Genomic DNA, 16,506 nt, shown 5'->3' on the forward strand with positions numbered 1-16,506 from the left:
CGTTTTGACGCTGTTATTTTGGCAATAATTTTAAGAAAAAAAACCATTTTGCATCAGTTATTTCAACTCACAACTTTGATGAAAACCAGATAAACGGTTTTATTAATGTTACTGTCACTCAAAAAAACATTTAAGATTCTATGGTCATTTTTATAATGTCTTAATTAAATTTATTAGTACAATTTAAAGTTTTGAACTTTTGACCGATATTTTTAAATATATTTTAGATAAAATAAAATGCACATGTTTTTGTAATATCATCAGTCGAGGTCAATATACTGCACGATGGAGATCTTATTTATCTTCTTTTACTCCTTAGTTTTTATCATTTTTTTGGTGTCATTGTGGCTTACCCAAGAGGTGCTACATTTTAATTGGTTATTTTGTAGTACTTTTGCCCAATGCTCATTTTTCACCTTTCCATGATACATTCATTGCAAAACTTACTTTTCATTTTTATATTGAGGGTCTATGATTTTAACGTCTAACTAAGATAATAATATAATATTAGATGGCCGTTTTTTTTTTTTTAATTATTATAAATAGTCTCTATTTTATCTTCTTCGACCATGTCTGATCATAATAGGATCATAATTATGGGCCTGTACAAAGTGGAGGGTTATATTAACAGATTTTATTTTTACGAGAAATGGATGTCAGCCATTTGCTCAACGTATTAGGTCCAATGTCCATACTCTGACTCATACGCAAATTGAAAAATAATATGTGCACTTGGCAGACCCAGGATTTGACCCTGGGATCTACGACGTTATAGGTCAGTGCTTAAGCCGCGCGGCCACCATGGGTGCTATAAATACATGTATATTATAAGTCATGTTACGTGACAATAATTTACAATTTTACTAATTTAACTATTTAAGTTAAAATAATCTGCTAGCAATAGATGTAGAGAAATGATTCGAGCAGTCTGACAATCATAATAATAGTGTAAGTATTTTAGGTAAGTTCAAAAAATAGAAAAAAATATTTTCGGCACATATTAGCCCCAGCTAGGGGCTTTGCACACATGCTAAAGTCAGCCCCTATAATTACTAGGACTGACACTGCATTGTAAATATCGAGAATTGAGTCTTCTTAAACTCTATTTTATTGGTACTAACATTGTTGTTTATTTATTAGCTGTGAAAATTTTATAAATATATATCGATTAGTTTATGAATGACATCCACAGAATACATCAATAATATAGAAATGTGAATCCAGTCACCACGAAGCCGGATTAAGTTTATTAATTTCTTCATTGTCCTTACACCGAGTGTCCTCAAACCACCAATATTAATTAATGCGTGTGTCTCTTACGTGACAAACGTTAATGTATATTATTATAAGACAGGCATAACTATATAAAATAATATTTTGTGTATTCCATATACTTTTTTCCACACACAAGATTTAAACCTCACCCTGAAAACAACCCACTTCTCATTCGTCCCACCGTTTCCTGGTGACAATCAAATAAATCGACAGACAGACACTTTAAGTATTTTATTAGTAAATAAAGTGACGTTTAAGCACTAAATAGAACATCATTACAATTTTTTGCGATTTATCCTAAATTCATTACCTAAATTTAGTAATTTACTTTCGTTCTTTGTATCAAATTTGTTGCATTCATAATATACTTACTATATCATAAATTCTTACCTATACTAATAAAAACTGTTTTTTTTGAGGATTCATTTTTTAATAAAAAACTAAATTTAATCAAAACCTGATATAAGTAATATAATAATATATAAACACATAATTTCAAGCAATTATTGAATTAATAAACAAAAATACTAAGCAGAATTTACACTTCCTTGTTGGAGTATTTACTTTCCGTTTGCTTTTGGACGTGAAATATCGTGAACGTATTCATAATAATAGTCGTAAGTTTAAGTTGAGAACATTTATTCTGTTCACGCGTTTGACTTTACTAGGCTACCGGCGAAAGTTGGCTAACCAAAATGACACGATTTTACCAATCGATTTCGTCGGACAATAACTCTAATTGTTAAATGCCCTAAGGACCAGTATCACATGTAACTACCTCACCATTATAATCGGTTTTGTCGCGAGAAACTCGACGGGGCGCGCTTGCAAATTCGCAGCTCAGGGCCAACGTGGTAATAACTTGAAATATACCTTTTTAAAATAATATTACTTAAATAATCAAGTAATTATTCAAATTAAGTAAGTATGTGTTTTCCGAGTTGATAACGTTTTATTCTTATGTTTATTAACGTGTTTCGTCAGAAACGATATTGACAAAAATATCTTTTATATCCCCCGTTTATTTTTTTATTTTTATAGATTACACAAAAATAATTATTTAATATATAAATAACAATGAGATTCAACATTGTAGTTTAAAATCGCAGGTAAAATTTTATAATAAATACAAAATTATTGTATTAATAGTCAGACCTTGTATAATATATTTTTTTAAATTTAAACATTAAAAATATTTACTAAATTTTGACCATTTCCCGTTAATAAATACTTTAAAAAAATACTGTTCGCTGAATTAAATGTGTTTTGAATTAACTTTCAATATTTAACTATATTGAAGCGGATAAGTTAAAAGGGCACAGCATATATAATATATCACATGAAAATTATTTATTTGTGAGGTTTGATTGTTTAGAATGTCATATTATGCATCCCAAAATTTCGTCAATAAAAATTGTTCCGTTGCAAAGTTACTACTTTTGGCAACGTTATTACAGAAAATATGTAATTATAATATGAAGAAACCAAACTATTATTCTATTCTCATTTTTTAAATTTGCAAAGTGTTACTAATTTCAGGTTAGCAAACACAGTATTAGGACTCAGGTACTACAACTGGGTGATCGTAATAAATCGTTCCTATTATAAACGTTAAAATATAAATATTATTTCATATGTAGGTAATATAAAAAACCTGTTTTAATAAACTCCTTATTTAATACAACGATTAATTATTAATCGTAACATCTCGTTATGTGTTATTATTTTTGTAATACCATTTAGTGGTATCATTAAATTCACCACGCTGCTTAAACGACTTGTAAGTTTTTATTATAAGTTTAGTAGAACTTACCATATTCATGTCGTTTTTTTTAGTTGCTCCGCACACAAAACAAAAATTATCTCCAAAAAAACTTCACTTGTTAAATGTCAAATTATTTCACAATATTCAAACACTGAACAATATCTCGGAGTTTTGCTAACTCTTGTTAATATAACAACCTAGAATTTTAATAATAATAAAAAAAATATAACACTACATTAATCAATGATTTTAAATAATTACTAAAAAAAATCGTGTAGTTTTTTTGACACATTTATTCAGTAAAATACTTAATTGGAATGATATAAAATAATATATTACATTTTTGTAAATATATTTAAAAAAAAATGAAATATATAAAAAATATATTAAGAAAATAGAACTTTAATATCGTGGATATAAATTATGTTAAAAAATGTAGTTTCGTATTTGAAAAAAAATGAATTATCACATAAATATTAAAGTATTTATTGTTGTTATTAAAACGAGTAAAATTTTTTAAAAAAGTTAAAAAAGCACAAAAACTCGAATATTTTTTTTATAAGATTACGAAAAAAAACACTTTTCTGCAAAACGTACTTTACGTGGGCGTCGTATACTATCGGTGTTTTAAAAAAAAAATCGTCGAAATATATATATTTGAAATATATTTTAAAATAGATGCGTTGCGCGTTATCGAACACCGTGCTACAGCTCTCTACGCTTTGACAGTGGTACCGCAACTGAGCTCTCGATGGCGCGTTTCGTAAAAGCTAGTCGACTGACTTTCATAAAACCAAATCGCCGTTGAGGTGTGACTAAACCAGATGTGGTAGCACTTATTGAGGCACCTTGCAATTCGACAGCAGCATAATATGATTTCGAGGCCTGGTCAGTTTCAATCTTTTCATCAAAAAAAATATTATCTTTGAAAATAGCGAGTTTTGCGATTTCGTCATTCAAATTTTATTCAATTTTCTCTTTCAGTATACCCTATACCTACGTAAAAATATTTCAGTAATAAAGGGTGGAGGTAGGCTGTTAAGATGCGCCATCAATAGTGCACATTCAAGTTTTGTTAGTCATACGTATTTGTTTTTATTGAACGAAGACTGCAATAAATTGAGCGGTTCACAAGCATAGTGAACCAAATCCATTCTGGTTATTTTTGAGTAAGATATGTTCAAACATAATATTTAAGTAAGTATATCTAAAATGTTTAAGGGTATGATTGCAATAAAATTCTGAAGTGTTACTTTGAGTAAATTTAAGTTGTTATGTAAGGGAAATCATACCCTTACAGAACATGAAATATTCCAATATTATGTTTGAACTTAGCTTACCCAATAATATCATCAATTATCAATATCAAAAATATCAATCATTTAAACCCTTTTTACACCAAACCATAATAGTTTTGATATACTTTGGGCGATAGGACAAAATAATTGTAAGTATACACTTTTTCATTCATACTTATTGTTTTCGTTGAATTAAGAATACATATTACACAATAGTGTTGGTTCATTTTTTTTTAAATTAATAAACCCTGCCTAAACCAAACTGCAATAGATAATCATTCTTTGAATAAAATATCCAAAGTTATGCGTGATTTAAATGCATAATTTTAGATATTTTATAGATAGACGAGTATTTTTTGACTATTATCTATTATGGCTTTGAGTTTCGCAGGCTTAGTTGAATTTTAAAAACTAACCAACACTCTCCGTAAATTGTAGTCTTATTTAAATGTAAACAAAATACGTATGACTGACAAAGTTTAGTGTTCACTATCTATGGCCATCGCCACTGCAATATTTATGTTTAAAAGCAGTGCAAAATATAATATTTGCGACTTACAGATCATCGAAAGCATTGAAAATATAAGGTTGATAGCAGGGAAATAATGGGAACTAAAATACCTAACAGGTAAAAAGTAGCAGGAGTAGCTGGTAACCAATCTCGAGTAAGGAATAATCCGGGATAAACCTAAACACGTGTCAGGAATACGTCATACGTCAAATACTGGGAACTGCTCTCGGTTTATGCATTGGTGTATTTTACATACTATTGCACGTGCAAATGCGTGTTTCATTTTCGTAGGACACTCATACATTCAAAACCTTGCATCAAAATGTAGCGTATTGATATAGCCTATCGGAATTCTATTTATTATCTGTTCTGTGGTGGATAGTAATTCACACTTTGATAGTCAAATATAAATGACTGGAATAACATTGAATTCAATTCAAAATATCTGTCACTCCTGAAGATCGTCAATATATCAATATTATCAGATATTTGACACAAATAAAAATGCCAGTTGTTTATAAAATACTACTTACAAACTACCACTCCGTGAAATGTTCGATGCAGAACGCATCATCCGGTCTCAATACTTCTCTACAAGATGTTGCTTGCATAAATGTTTACAGCCATAAAGTATACGTTAAACTGTTTACGTACAATTTACCATACATATTTTGATCATAGTAAGTCATGACTAGGGATTTCATATCTAAAGAAAAAGTATCAATACCTGTGCAGCGATTCTTAACAGTTATCACTATAGCATGTTTCCGTTATTTTCATTGGTCCAAATTAACATGGAAGGCACTCTATACGCAATGCGATTATCTACAATAATTGTTAAAATCGTAATACGGCAAAAATTTAGGTTGGTAGACATGTCGGTCAATTGTTCGTGCTGGTGGATACGCCCGAACCCAATAATTTTATATTAAAGTATCAGATATATCAATATAACCTACAATTTTATTATAGTCATGTCATTATGATTGCAGGACAAATGTAATTAATTGCATTAAAACAAATATTATATTACTACTACCTGCTACTAGCCACTCGATATTTGACAGCTTGCGGGGAACTATAAATTAAGATGGTAGCCGTGACGTTATTATATTTTAAAATAATCTGATCTTGCCTCTCAGTTCCCAATATGTAAAATTTAAATACTCTACCTCGCTCTAAAAGTTAAAACTGCCTTTTAAAGATAGGTAGAACTTTTTGACAGTTTAGATGGTTAACTTATATACATAATTAACCGCCTGAATACGTAAAGTGATAAATGTGATATATTTATCACATGTAGCTCTTTTTGGATGTGATAATATCTGCGCTAGTAATAGTATTGTATTGAAAGAAAGTATTGATTCCAAATTGTCGAAGTATCGGTCAAAAAGTATCTTATACTTTTTATAAGTTACTAGTCATGCTATTTTACAAAAACTCAGAGATACCGTTTCGTAAACAAAATGCTTGCTGAAAATATTGGGTATTACTTTACTATGAAATAAAAGAGTGGGCCATATAATTTTGTCACTATAAAGGTGGAAGTGCGACAGTGAATTTCATTCAGTAATGTCCCAAGAGTTTCAACCAGATTAACTACCTAACGGGATGTCGCCATGCTGAAAAGTCGCTAAATGCAATTAATTCATAGGGTTTATTCGACTGATGGCATGGTTTGGGATTACGCATGAAGATTGGTAGTTCACATGAGGTTCTCGGTGGCCTCTTTTACAAATGCTCTACACTACTTCCTGTCTTGCTAATATTCTGCAGTTTCCAGGCCTTTTCATTCCATTCCAGTTCTGCATCATACAATCGTTATCTAAACTGTGTCAACTAGAGTATTTATTTAATTAGGTTCCTTAGTTAATCTGGAATTCTTTCAATAATAAATAACAAGCTTCAATTTATAAAAATTGAAGAAAATCTAATCGTAAGTAAAATGCTGGTATAAGATTTTTTCTTGTTTAACTTGTAATGCAAACTATGTTTACTCTCTTAATATAATAATGAAAAATTTGAAACTAGTTTGGCTATTATCATCCTTTAAAAAAGTATGAAATAATATCTTATAATACACTTCGTTTTATACATATATTCAGCGGAGTTTCATGTTGCTAGAATGCCAATTATCTGTCCATTAAAGAGATTAAAATAATATTGTTGTATAACATTATTTGCCAAATGAGTAATAATGTATAGTAGATATGTAAAATTTTAAATAAAACTAATAAATTGTCTACTTAAAAATAATCAGTGAGAAGAATGGTTGCTTACAGATAATAAATCAAAATACTAATTTAAAAATATTTATAAATATAAATCTCAATGCTGCTGTTGAATATGTTAAACATATAACATATAGCACCATGAAACATAACTCCATTTAATAATATAATATCACGATGACTGCAGATATACATCGTTGAGATGATGAATATAATATGTTCTAGTATTTAAGGAATGTAAATGAAAGTTAAAATGTAAAAGAAGAAATGCGCACAACTGTCATAAAGAAAGAATCCGTATGTCCTTAAATATAAAAATAAAATAGTTGTATAATGCACCAGAACCAAATTCATAATACATTTATAAGTACCTACTGAAAAGTAGCAATAAATTTTGCGAACTACAAGAATTCTAGTGAAATTAATAAAATATTAAAACGCTACATTTTTTTAGATCAAATATTATAAATATATGGCATTATGCAAATATTACATTACTCAAGTAATAAGCCACTTTTACGCTATTAAAAATTGATCTAAAATACAGCTTGCAGTTAAAGCTTCAAAATAGAACTATTAGTTTCTAAGTCAATTACCTCCATATTTCACCACTTTGAGATAAAGCACTTTAAGGATTGCAAATACATAGATTATTATATTTTTGCAAACATATTAGTAAATAATTATATAAATCAAGACAAGTAACTTAATAAAATGACCTAATGGTGGAGAAATGAAAAAAATGCCGACTGATAATTATAACCGACCTTGCAAACCATTTTATACAATTTAACAATTAGTTTAGATAGATTTGATAGTTTATGAATATACATACATACGATGGAAAGGTGCTTAGAGAACTAGAATAATGAAAAATATAAAAAATGGAGGTAACCAAATTTTAAACCATTCGGTTGATATGACTTAGGGTTGTTTGACATATTCTATGTTACTAAATTAAACATATATTATTTGAATAGCATTATATTATTTATTTTTATTTTATTTGCGTAGCTACAAAATTAATTGTATCTAACAAAAACTTCATAGTTATTTATTTAAAAAAAAAATGCTCTTATGTGAAATTGTTATTTTCTAGATTTGAAACTACACCGAATCTAAACAAATTAAAAAAATTTCAATTATATAGCCATGATATTAGAACTTACACTATATAAAAAAGATGTTCAAATAACCTTCTCGTATCAAATCAAACGTTTGAATATAAAATTTAGCTATAAATACCAAAGAAAAGAGACTTATTTTTAAATTTTAAGTCCATATATATAGCCAAAATCAATACATTGTCTATTATTTTTAACATGAACAATCACGTAAAACACGGAGAAATACGTGAGTAGGTTATCTTGATAAAGCAACAGACTTCAAAACCAGAGCTCTAGCCGCCATTTTGTTTTTGTTGCTGCCAATAGCAGCATGAAATAATGAACTTGTTACCAATACAACCACATAATCTCCTATATATTATTATCCTACAGCTGTGCCCGTTTTTGCGAGCGATTGTGTGACTTATTCGTCATGTCCAATAGGTTTAAATGAAAAATTCAGTAGAGAAACGTTCTTTATTCAAGTATAAAAGTATGGAATTTGATAAATTTCGTTGCGTTTTAGGGTTTTTTAGGGTTATTTTGACTGTTTTACAATAGATTTTCGATCGGCACGTGACTTTTTTTACAACACATATTAATTAGGGAATTTATTTTTTCGATGTGTTTGCAACACTGAAAATATTATATTTCAAAATGGCGGCTACTCCGTCAATCGTAATGACAATATGATAAATAATGCCTTTGTATTAGAAACAAAAGATGTTTATTTAGGTTTTGGTGACTTTTAGAAACGGATACTACTCTCAATCAAGTGATTTGGCGAATTGTTTATGTTTTAGTGAATTTTTAATCCGGATATTATTCTCAATCAAGCGATTTGGTGCGATCTTAATTAACATAATATTACCCTTTCAGTAGTGGTTAAATAAAACTACCTAATACATGTGTACCTATATTATATTAAAACACTATACTTATCCTAATAATACATTCAATCGTTTGAAGTTGTTATTATAATATTAGATTCATATTACCGGCGAAGTATACCATGTCACATCAATCTGACAGCTGCTGTATGTTTATGATGTGTCACCGTCACCATTCTAATTTAAGTTGTGAAGCAAATACCTATTGTGTATCTACTGTTGATGAAGTTATACGCCAGGTAAGTGCATATGCTCCTGGTTTAAAACATCATTCTGGTTTTCTGGTCATTATGACATTATTTTAATGCAACACTTGACGTATATTATTTACGGTCACATTCATAACTGATATTATATTTTTAGACCGTGAAAAACAATATATGTATTTGTCAGGTCCACGACATTATAAGCCGACATGTTAGCCACTCAGTCATTGTGGGTTTCAAAAACCTGAATCAATCCAAACCTTCATCAAACTGTTCAAGCAAAGTAATTCCATTCCTTTCGTTCACAAATTATGTTATCAAATTTGTGATAATATTTACCTAGGTACCTATTCAATTCATTATTATTATCACCATCATCCTCGATCAATCTACTGTTAGATGAAGTTCTCTCCAACCTAATTCTATTTATCTGGTAATATAGTAATTACGGTGAGTACGTAGCAGTGGCGAAGGGTGGAGGTAGGCTGTTAAGATCCGCCATAAACAGTGCACATTAAACTTTTTCAAACATACATATTTGTTTTCATTGAAATAAGACTACAATTTACAGATAGTGTTGGTTAGTTTTTTAAATTCAATTAAGCCCTGAGAAACCAAGCCATAATAGATACTAGTCAAAAAATACATGTCTATCTATAATATATCTAAAATTATGCAATTAAATCATACATAACTTTGAATATTTTATAAATAGAATAATATTTTTTATTTATAATAGTTTGGTTTAGTCAGGGCTTAATGAATTTAAAAAATTAACCAACAATATGTGTAATATGTATTTTTAATCCAAAGAAAACAAATAACTATGAATGAAAAAGTGTACACAATTTTGACGTATTGTCCAAATTAGACCAAAACTATCATGGTTTCGTTTAGGCATAGTTTAATTGATTTTTAAAAACTAACTAACACCATCTCTAAATTGTAGTCTTAGTTCAATAAAAACAAATACATATGACTAAAAAAGTTTAGCGCGCACTATTTATAGCGAATCTTAACAGCCTACCTCCACCCTTCGCCACTGGTACGTAGATATGTATATATTAATGTATAACGATGGTATTTGAATTTAAATTGTAATGGATTTAATATATAACATATTTTGTGATAGGTACGTTGTCTTGACTTTCAAATTATTAAGTTATTTAAAATAATAATATTATGCACTATTCTGCTCACGTTTTTCAATTATGGTTGATAGTACCGATCAGTGTTACATTTTTCAAACTGTTTGAAATTGGACCCACTGAAGTAAATTTATTTATTATAAGTATTGAGGTCAATTATTCTCTTTCCCCAATCATGAAATGTGGTGATAAAACTAACTATTTTCACTCTCCAGGTTAGGTTTGGTTTGGTCTAAAAAGAAAGTTGTAAAATCTCATGTCCACCTCTGCGGCACATTTACTACAGATTTTTTTATGTTTACGATAAATGGATGTTAGCCACTCGGTTAACCTATTATGTCCATACTGGTACAGTTCGGTTATGAGGAATACAGCGAAAAACACATTTTGAAAATAGCTGAGATACTGGATTATTTGTTAGGTTAACCTAACCAAACCTAACATATCGGCTATTTTCAAAATGTGTTTTCCGCTGAATACCTCATAACAGAACTGTACCGCAGAATCTTATTAATTGCATTTTTCGACATTTATCCGACTGTCATTTATTTTATCAGCTTCACAATAATTCACAATAACAAACATAGACTAAAATATTTTTATTCGAACTTTTATATTCAAAGACAACGTAAACATAATTATTTTTAGGGAGGTAAATTATTAAAAATGACATTTACTATAGGTAATTATTACACAACGTATATAATATTATTTCATTTTATATTGTAAATATTTTATTACATAATATAAGTAAAATGCATGCGTGCGTATAAGCAAATAAAATAGTGAATTATGATAATTTCATACCCTAATCACACTATGAGTCGTCTACGTCGTATTATCCATTATTTCCATTCGCGTGGTTATATAGAAGAATTAATATGTATCACTATGCTTATTCGCATTCCACTACTGGATGAAGGTTTTATCAATAATCCTATTGGTCATATGAACTGCTATATCTATTAAAATTGGTGATATTAAAATTTACCTACCCATTTATATCGTCATTATTATCATGAACCAGGATCAATCCACTGCTCGATGAAGGCCTCTCAAAACTAATTCCATTCCTGTTTCATATATACATTGCTGCATTTATCAAATATTTCAATATAATATATTCATTTCATCGTTATCATCATTAGACCAGGTCAATCCACTGCTGGATGAAGGCTTCTCTAAGCCGATTCTACTCTTTTTGGTCCTATGAATAATCGCTATATAATATACATAATCTACCTATTTATAATGCCATTATCATAATCAGTTTATATCAATACACTGCTGGACGAATTCTTTTCCAACCTAATAATTACTTCCTCTCAGATCTATATGTTTCTTCTTTTATCAACATTTGTTTCGATATGAACGTCCCGCAGCGTGAAACATATTATCGCTAAAATTTTAATTCAAATTTTAATTTTTTTAAATATTATTCTATGGCTGCAAGCATTTTTTTAGACAATGAAACAAAACAACTTAATAGTTTAAATTTATTTTTTATATGGCTAACCTTCTTCTATTACATTATATTCAATCGCAATCAAATTGTCAGGTATTATGCTAGGTCTAGCAGCCTGGGATGGTATCAGATGACATCCTGAAGGCCAAAATCCATAATAGACTATACATATGACGCTAAATTTATATCGACAGTAACGACTTGCAAATTGTAAAAGTAACAAATCAGCGACATGCCAAACGGCGCCGTCTCTGCATACTTCACAATTTTATTAAAATCCAATATCATTTCATTAGGACGCCAAGCTGTCTGCAAGACCTAGCGAGACAGACTGGCGAGAGCCAGCTGGCTCAGCTAGTAAATTATAATTGTTCGATTTAAAAATCGAACTACTTCCAAAATTTATAATACAAAATACGTATCTCTTTATAGGTAGGTAGTCAAAATCATTATGCTACGAATTTTGTTACAGTTAAAAGAATAAAATAGTTCATTGTACTCAATATGGTTTATCTTTTTAATAAATTTAAATAAATTGCTTTCAAATTGTTTACAACTGCAGTACATAATAATATGTTATTAGCATAAATAAGATTAAACAAGAAGATTATGCAAGAGGAATAAAAAAAATATATTCCAAACAATAAGCATACTGCATTATTACTTGACATGAGGGCGTTGTCTTATGTTTTTGAACTATAGACATAACTGAGGCATACCTGGAAGTAACTTTGTTAACATGACATTCGATTATTTACCTGTCTCTTTTGACGACATCATTATAAAGCCTTTACTTTTGACATTGGTGTAAAATTATCTTTCATCGTTGTCAGCCTTCGATACAATTATCAAACGTATTATACTGTTATTAAACTCCTAACTGACACAGGATACGAGGGTGGGTCAATAAGTCCTTAGAAAAGCCGACAGGTGGCGCGACTAGTACTGTAAGCGGTTTGTTTTCATGCAGCGGCACTACCGATTCAGTATGCTGCGAAGTTTCAATCAGATTGGTCGGGTTGTTGTGTGTTTCTCGTACATTTAAAAAAAAAATTTGCTTGTGGAAAATGGAAAAATGGAAAATGGAGAAAATTGAGTTTAGAGCTATTATTAAACATTTTAATATAAAAGGGCTAACAGCAAAGGAAATAAAAAATGAGTTGGATTTAGTTCACGGCATATCTGCTCCTTCACTTGCAACTATTTATAACTGGTTAAATGAATTTAAACGTGGTCGTACATCAACAAAGGATGAACCACGCTCAGGACGTCCTGTAGAGGTGACTACACCAGAAATGATCAATAAAATCCACGATATGGTGTTAAGTGACCGAAGATTAAAGTTGAGTAAGATAATTGAGGTTACAGGGATCTCAAAAGGTAGCGTCATTTCTATTTTACATGACAAATTGGGCATGAAAAAAATTTCTGCAAGATGGGTGCCGCGTTTGCTCACAGTCGACAATAAACGCAATAGGGTGGTGGCCTCTAAAGCCCTGTTGTCGCTCATGCAACGCAATCCGGATAAATTTTTTCGTCGCTTTGTGACTGTAGATGAAACATGGATACACCACTATACTCCCGAGACGAAAGAACAGTCAAAGCAGTGGATTGCGAAAGGCGAACCATGTCCAAAGAAGGCGAAAACCGTACAATCAGCTGGTAAGGTTATGGCTACTGTATTTTGGGATGCACGTGGAATTATTTTCGTTGACTATTTGGAAAAAGGAAAAACAATAACAGGGGATTATTATGCATCTTTATTGGACCAGCTAAAAAACAAAATTGAAGAAAAACGGCCTCATTTAAACAGGAAAAAAATCCTCTTTCATCAGGACAATGCCCGTGTTCACACATGTTTACGATCAATGGCTAAAATTGAAGAATTGAAGTTCGAATTGGTCGACCACCCACCGTATTCGCCAGATTTAGCCCCCAGTGACTTTTTCCTTTTCCCAAACTTAAAAAAATGGCTAAGTGGACAACGTTTTTTTTCAAATGAAGAAGTCATCGATCGGACAAATGCTTATTTTGAGGACCTTCCGAAAACTTATTTTTCTGACGGTTTAAAAAAAATTGAGAAACGTCTAACCAAGTGTATTGAGCTCCAAGGAGATTATGTTGAGAAATAAAAAAAAAATACAAAAATAAAAACTGTTTTAATGCTTTTTTCTAAGGAATTATTGACCCACCCTCGTATATAATATTAACTTGACCTTTATCTTTGGTAAAAGATACTATCGCATTATCAGCTTGTATCTGCTGTTGGATACAGATGGAGGCCTATCCAAACTGATTCTATTCCTCTCGGTCAGGGTTGGATTTACCATAAGGTTAAAGTGGCTATAACCCAAAGGATTAGTAGAGGCCCCGGAGCCCAACAAATTAATTGAAATTGAAACAACGCTGTCAATAATTGAGAGCGAATCAAATATTTTGTGGCATTTCAGTAGTTTTTTTTTTCAGCAATAATTTGAACATGCGTAGAATTTACAAATAAGAAAATGTATATAAAATAGTTATACTAAATATTTTTAATTGCGTTTTATTGATTTAAATTTCTTTAGGCTAGTACTGCAAGTTATCCTAGGGCCCCGTCAAGTCTAAATCCAGCTCTGCTCTTGGTTTTATGCGTTGCTTTACCACGTACTTTCGTTGTAAAAAGGCACTACAAATGTTGGGCTTCGTCTTGCGTACTTCCCGGGTCTTTTCGGATGTTACGGTATTAAAAATTCTCTACAACTTTTAGTTAGAAGCCGGCTTGAGAGTCGGTCGAGTTTTTGGGCTCCGCATCAGTTGAAATACGACCTTATGGTGAAGTGAGTTCCAAAAGAAATTATTGAAACTCCTTTACTAATTGAGGTAGCATGTCTATAATCCGTGGCTTTATCCAACTAACTTCCTCTTAGGTAGGCTGACATACTGTAGCTTAAACACTAGACAATATTTTATATTTGGCCACGTATTTTTTCCGGCTTATACGCGATGACAATAAGAACTCTGCCACTCTTGGTAGTATCGACCTGTGTGTCCCTGATAACTATCTTATAAATCGGGAGCATCAGTTGTCTCCCAAAGTGCAGAGCGAACCTGCCATTGGTAATAATAATTGTGAAGGCAATAACTCTGTTTAACCAAATCACTTCAGATATTGACATATTTCACCTGCGTGAGGATGAGTATTTATATGTGGGGATTGTTTTATATTGTTTAGCTTATTCGGCGTACTTTCTTGTATCTAATTTATATATTTTTTTTGTATTTACACTTTTTTACTGTTTAATATTTTTTTATGTAATATCTACTGTTTTAATAATATTTTTTTATTTATAACTGCCATGTTGTGAACGTCTTAAATTAATAATTTGTAATATCCACAATATGTTAAAAAAATAATTTAAATTGAAATACCCATCATGTACTTTTCTGTACCACACCGTACCTAGTAGGTACCTAAAGTTTATAATTAATAGATATACCTATATATACCTTACTTAACATACACATATTATTAGTATGAGAATACACACAGGTTCTACACTGATTTCAAAAAAATAGGAGGTTTCTTTTGAAGATAACTAAAGCGCTACCCATTGGCTAACGGAGTTTTTTTTTTATCTCGAATGACTATTATATAAATGTGATTGTTGGTTTAAAAATACTCAACAAAACTCCTCTGTATATTTATCGGTTTTGAAGAAGTATGTATTTAATTTACGGATTCTTATCATTGTTTTGTACAAGAGTGCTAAAAAGAAATCATGTTTAGCAAGCACTGTTGTGAAAACAAACTAGCATACTTAGTCGTGAATCTCCATTTTACATTGACGATTAAAACCGATATGTTTTTCTCGAGAACAAGATAACATTTCAACGCAAAAAAAATTAAGAGTTATAATACCTGTCACGAAAGCTAACAGCCAAAATAAAATTTATATTACATTGTTTCACACCAAATTTATATAACTGTTTACTTTTACTTTGCATCCTTCCTGTGGAACAACACAAAAGAAAACCGTTTTACAGCCTTTAACAGATTGTTTTTTTAATTGAGTTCTGTGTTTTTGATGCCATCTACAATCTTAACGGAACATGTTATCTTAGATGAAAGTTGAGAAGAAATATCTATAACCATTTATTTTAGACTCTAAACTACTTAGTTTTTGATCTTTTGAATGTTAAAACTGCAAATTGGACTATTTTATTAAAAAGATTTGTAATAAAGATTGTTAGATGATAATGTTTATCATGTGATAAGCTTGGCAATAATTTTTTCAAAGAGCGACAACGTTAGATGAAACTTAATTTCTTATACTATAATCCTAAAAAATAATATAATAGTTTTAATAAAAACATAGTATGTTTAGCATTATTGATGTTAATATGGGATGAAGCCGTTTAATTTCTTCACAAAAAAGGTGACCCTCTTAGCTACGCCAATTACCGAGACATTACCCTACGAAAGATTTTGGAAAACATCCTCTTGATACTAAGGGGTCCAATAATACATGTCCTCAGGAAAAACCAGACCGGGTTTCTACCTGAACGAGCTTGTGTTGACCAAATCAATAACCTTCGATGTCTTCTCCAGCAGAGCCATAACAGTTCGTT

General features: G+C 30.4%; 1 protein-coding gene across 1 annotated transcript in view; it reads right to left on the minus strand.

The window, feature by feature from the left end:
- Cht7 (chitinase 7) overlaps positions 1–3,782 on the minus strand; it is a 190,716-nt gene extending 186,934 nt beyond the window's left edge. The window contains exons 1-2 of the mRNA XM_085949477.1: positions 3,638–3,782; positions 3,089–3,237 (exon numbers count right to left, since the gene is read on the minus strand). Of these exons, the coding sequence (XP_085805603.1) occupies positions 3,089–3,097 (9 nt within the window). The 5' untranslated portion in view covers positions 3,098–3,237; positions 3,638–3,782. The remainder of the gene's footprint in view (positions 1–3,088; positions 3,238–3,637) is intronic.
- Between the last annotated feature and the right edge of the window lie 12,724 nt (positions 3,783–16,506).

The sequence above is a fragment of the Rhyacophila brunnea genome, unplaced genomic scaffold (assembly GCF_057557595.1).
Source record: "Rhyacophila brunnea isolate RB1 unplaced genomic scaffold, BYU_Rbru_1.0 scaffold_22, whole genome shotgun sequence".
Classification (NCBI taxonomy): Eukaryota; Metazoa; Arthropoda; class Insecta; order Trichoptera; family Rhyacophilidae; genus Rhyacophila; species Rhyacophila brunnea.